Raw genomic sequence first — 5,375 nt, forward strand, 5'->3', positions numbered from 1 at the left:
TAATAAAATGATGAGATCGATTTCTCTTAATTCTTTCATCCAAAAGGTGTCAACCGAGTGGATGAGACAAATGATTTATTGCTATATATTTTTAATATTTTCTCTCATTTATTAATTTATACCTTTAGCACTCTTCTTCGTATAGATGGTAGGTAGATGGTTCAGCCCATCATCACACGCAATATAAATGGAGGGATTTTTCTTTTATACAAGAGTGGCCTAAACAAGATTCACTCGATTCAATCTCGTATTTATTTTTTTTAATCAATATTATTATCTCTAAAAGTTTTAAGTCAGTGATATTATTTATTGATGGCCCATCGTCTCGATCGTTCAGTTCAATCCAGCGGCCATGCTCAACAAGAATCTTAGTACATGCCATTCGTATTTTGTCCAAGAAAAAAAGGTGTCATGATGGTATTATTGTAGCGGATTCAAAGCTGATGCTTTTATCTTTGGCAGTACACTAAATGATTTCTCTTGGAATCTCGCTCGGCTGCTACCCATCAACTTCACTACTAATGATTTCTCTTACAATCTCGCTCGGCTGCTACCCATCAACTTCACTACTTTGGAGTCGTATGTTATATGATACTAATTGAAATGTATTTTCTCTTTACCTTTATAATTTTACTCTTCGTTCTATCATTTTATCATGGTATCAGAGCATATAGGTCGAGAATCTGACGTGGTTTAAAGATACCATTTTTTGAATGAGTTGTCATTGGATGTCTAGGAGCTGTAGCTGAGAAGTAGACGGTGGACTGTTTTATTTGTGGAACTTAAGGAAAGGGACTGGATGGTGTGGTGAGAGGTTCGTTTGAGGGGATCGATGGTATACTCCAGTGATGTATATTTGTTGGAGTAGCTTGTATGGTAGGAGACTCATGGTTTTGAAATGGAAAGGCAGACTCCACAAAAATAACATGACGAGAGACAAAAACTTTTTGAGTTTTAGGATCGTAACATCAAAAGACATTATGTTCAAGAGAATATCATATAAAAATACAAGGTTTAAATCTTGGTGTGATCTTGTGTGGTGTATAGGGACGTAGCCATGGATAACATAAATAACCAAATATTCTGAGTTTATGAAGATTAGGAGATTTGAAAAATAATTTTTCAAATGATGATTGATATTGGAGGACTAGAGTGAGCATACGATTAATAAGGTAGATGACAGTTTAAAAATCTCCACACTAGCGTAAAGCCATGTGTGAAGAATATGATGCCCTACTCCATAACTCTACATGGACTCTTGTGTCATTTCATCCTACAGAAAATATCATCGAGTGTAAATGGGTCTTTCAAATTAAGCGGAACCCAGATTGATCCGTTGCCAAATACAAAGCCCGTTTAGTTGCCAAAGAGTTTCATCAATGACTTGTAGTTGACTTCACAGAGACTTTCAGTCCCATAGTTAAACCTACAATAATTCGGCTTATTCTAAGTTTGGCCATCTCCAAGGGCTGGCACTTACGCCAACTGGACGTTAATAATGCCTTTTTACAGGGGACTCTAACTGAAGATGTCTTTATGCAATAACCCCATGTCTTCGTTCATCACCAGTATCCGAGACATGTCTGCAAACTACAAAAAACCATTTATAGACTCCATTAGGCTCCAAGAGCTTGGTATACTAAACTTGGATCGTTTCTGATATCAACTGGCTTTATCAACTCCAAGTCTGATACCTCTTTATTCTTACGATAACAAAATGGGAATACAATATATCTTCTAGTATATGTAGATGATATTATTGTCACAGGCAATGATACCTTGGAGATTTAGACATTTTTAAAGTAATTGGCTGATCGATTCTCCCTCAAAGATTTAGGACCCCTAAGCTAATTTTTGGGAATGGAAGCAATATTTACATCCTCAGGTCTCCTCCTATCACAAAGAAAGTACATTTAAGACTTATTATCAAAGACAAATATGCAAGTTGCAAAAGAGATTGCAACTCCTCTTTCTACTAGTGCATCACTCAAAATATATGATGGCAACACTCCTACAGACTCAACTCAATACCGTCAAGTACTTGGCTCCTTACAGTACTTGGCTCTCACCCGTCCAGATATCTTATTTACAGTCAATAAACTATCTCAATACATGCACTAGCCTTCTGCTATGCATTGGTCTGCGGTTAAACGAATTATGTGGTATCTTAAAGGGACCCTCAATCATGGTCTTTTCTCTGCAAACACACTCCACTTCATCTCCATGCCTTTGCTGATGTTGATTGGGCAGGAAACTTTGATGATCGCACCTCCACCTCAGGGTATGTCATCTTTCTTGAGTTTAATCCAATCAGTTGGAGTTCTAATAAGCAAAAGACAATCGCCCGATCTACAACTGAAGCTGAATATCATGTCATCGCTACTGCTACTGCTGAACTCAGTTGGGTTACAAATCTCCTTAAGAAACTCAAAGTTAGCTCTACCCTTACTCCTATAATATATTATGATAATGTTGGAGCTACCTATCTATGCGTCAATCCAGTGTTCCACTCACGCATAAAACACATTGCCATCGACTTTCACTTCGTACGAGATCAAGTTGTCAGATGTCAACTTCGTGTCTCTCATATTCATACGGTTAATCAACTAGCAGACTCACTTATAAAGCCTCTAGCCCGTAAACTATATTTGTTGCATCGGTCCAAGATCAGTATCTTTGACAGGATCTCGATTTTGTGGCGGTATGATAACAAAGAGATTTCCTCAGTTGTAGAGATTTCCTCAACTACATAATGAAATCTCGTTGCTCAGTTGAAAAAAATCTTCTATTTCACAATATATAAATAGACATTATATAATACGAGATGTGCTTTATGTTTACCTTTACAATTTCACTAGTCATTCTATCAGTTTATCACTGAATTCATACTTCCTCGTAACAACAGTATAAGCTTTTTTTGTGTGTCATAATCAAAGTCCATTATTTATCTTAAAGCTAACGATGTCGAAGAGGAACATTAGATTTGGTATCCGAAAGTCCATTATTTATCCGGAAGAAAACATAGGTATCGAAGAGGAACATTAGATTTGATAACATATCTGAAAGCTAAGGATAGATCGAATGATCTGATACACCCATCCAACAAAGCAGTAAATAACGTGCATTCAAAGCAGCAGCACCTCGTTGACCAACCTGTCCAAGTTCAAGAACGAGGACCCACCTGGTTGTGTTGCCCTCACGGCTCTCTCCTTCCACTCCGCTGCCTTCTTCCTCATCTCCTTCCCCTTCTCCCCTCCCATCAACTCCCTTATCGACGCTTCCACCTCTTCCCTCTTCACGTCGTTGTCGATCTCCATTCCCACACCCCACTCGGTGCACGCGTACCGGCAGTTGGTCTGCTGCTCCGCGAAGAATGGCCACGACAGCATCGCCACCCCGTTGCTTATGCTCTCGATCGTCGAGTTCCACCCGCTGTGGGTGAGGAAGCCGCCGACGGAGGCGTGCGACAGCACCGCCTCCTGTGGGCACCAGCTCGCCAACAGCCCCCTCCCCTTCGTCTCCTCCAGGAACTCCTCCGGCAGCACGGCCGCGTCCCCCTTCACCAGATCCGGCCGTATCACCCACAAGAACTCGTACTTGCAGTTCGCCAGACCCCATGCGAACTCTATCAGCTGCGTGTTTGTCATCACCGTAATGCTGCCGAAGTTGACGTACACGACCGACGCCGGTGACCTGCCGTGGAGCCACTCCAAGCACCCGCTTTCTTCCTTCCACAGATTCGAGCGGACCGAGGTCAGCGGGTTGTCGGGAGCTCGGCGAGAAAGCAAAGTGAGAGGACCGATGGTGTAGATCGGCGGGAGCATCGCCGCCATGGCTTCCAGGACCGGCTGCTCCAGTTCGTCGAAGGTGTTCATGATGACCGCCTTGGCCATAGAGGCTCTTTGGGCCTCACGGTTGCAGTAGTTGAGCATGATGTCGTCGGGGTCCGTCGTGCGAATGAAGGTGGGCAGATCCTTCAGCCTCATGTTCTTCAATCCTGGAATCCACTCCACCGCCATGTCGAGGTATCCATTCGTGATGTCCCTCTCATCTGTCGATGCAGTACACATGAAGTAAGCGATATGGACTGCTTTGGAGTGGAAGAAGAAGGGAGGTCGTTTTAGGCACCTTTGAGAGGCGTGAGACCTCTTTCGAGGAGATGTTTGTACTGGAGATAGCCCATGAAGCCACAGGCGCTGGGGGTCCAAAACATCACCTCGGGGATGCTGAGCTCCGTGGCGGCGTCGACGGTGAAGCTCATGACTCCGTCGGACACGACGCACGACACCGGTGGAGAACCTTCGTTGAGCTGCCTGAGGAGGTCGAGGAAGGGGGGGAGAGCGTTGTTCTGGATGGATTCACACAGCGAGGGGATGTCCTGCGTCGCGTCCTCGTCGGAGGGAGGGAGGCCGTCGGGGATGGTCTCGAAGCGGAAGTCGGGGAGGACGTCGGCGGAGGAGAGGGCTTTGGAACGGAGGAGGCGTCTGTGGTTGTACTGGGTGTTGACGAAGGTTATGTGGAAGCCATGGGAGTGGAGGAGCTTGGCGAGCATCATCATAGGTGTTACGTGGCCTTGCGCCGGGTAAGGGATGCACACTGCATGAGGCTTTCGCGTCGACATGCAACGCATCTCTCTCTCTCTCTCTCTCTCTGTGCTTTGGTTTCTGCGAGGATGTTGCTACCAGAAGCAAGGCTTATGTTATCAGCAGAAGAAAAGAACTCTTGTCCTCGCGCGGCAGAGTGGATGTTGCTCGGTGGCCGTCCGTTTATCATCTTTTCTAATGCTGCAATATTTTGAAACTCTCAACCATGTAATAATTATCTCAGGGAAAGACAACATAATGTGTCGAGAATACCAAAGACAATAATATATTTGTGTCTAAACTAGTCATGGCCTTTTTTTTCCCCCTCTTTGTTTGTATTCTTCACTTCAAATTTTTTTTCATTTATTTTTTTATTATTTGCTATCATGTTTGTATTCTCCACTTTAACTCTTGTCATTTTTTTTATTTTTTGCTATTCTCTGATTTTTTTGTGATTAGTTTTAGTAATCTATGTTTTGTAAGATTTAATGTCATGGGCTTCTTTCTGCCTTTATCTTCTTTGAAATCTTCTCTTTACTCTTTTTCTTTTAATTTACTAGCTATTATCTTAATTTTCATGTTCAAGTTTACTAAGCTATGATTTCTTATTCATATTTGCTAAAATCTGCCATTATATTTTTGTATTGTTTGCTTTACACTTTTTCATATCTTTTGATTTATAATTTTGGTTGTTTGAATAGAGTAATCCTAAGTTCAACGTCCAAGATTATCACAAGTTTGAGAGTTGAGAGTGATGTGGTTTAGCAAGATGTCTTATAAGACCATGTTGAC

The 5,375-nt window shown here is 42.5% G+C and overlaps 1 protein-coding gene and 1 long non-coding RNA gene across 2 annotated transcripts; one reads left to right on the forward strand and one right to left on the reverse strand.

Moving 5' to 3' along the window:
- Positions 1-2,982: 2,982 nt before the first annotated feature.
- Positions 2,983-4,630, reverse strand: LOC103994916 (7-deoxyloganetin glucosyltransferase). The gene is made up of 2 exons (XM_009415379.3): positions 4,129-4,630; positions 2,983-4,051 (listed from the first exon to the last, which is right to left on the reverse strand). The coding sequence occupies exons 1-2, from the start codon at positions 4,628-4,630 to the stop codon at positions 3,126-3,128; spliced, it is 1,428 nt and encodes a 475-aa protein (XP_009413654.2). The 3' UTR covers positions 2,983-3,125.
- Positions 3,824-4,906, forward strand: LOC135644331 (uncharacterized). The gene is made up of 2 exons (XR_010498444.1): positions 3,824-3,963; positions 4,064-4,906. It is a non-coding gene; the product is annotated as an uncharacterized LOC135644331 (long non-coding RNA).
- The last annotated feature ends 469 nt before the right edge of the window (positions 4,907-5,375 follow it).

The sequence above is a fragment of the Musa acuminata genome, chromosome BXJ3-8, assembly GCF_036884655.1.
Source record: "Musa acuminata AAA Group cultivar baxijiao chromosome BXJ3-8, Cavendish_Baxijiao_AAA, whole genome shotgun sequence".
Lineage (NCBI taxonomy): Eukaryota > Viridiplantae > Streptophyta > Magnoliopsida > Zingiberales > Musaceae > Musa > Musa acuminata.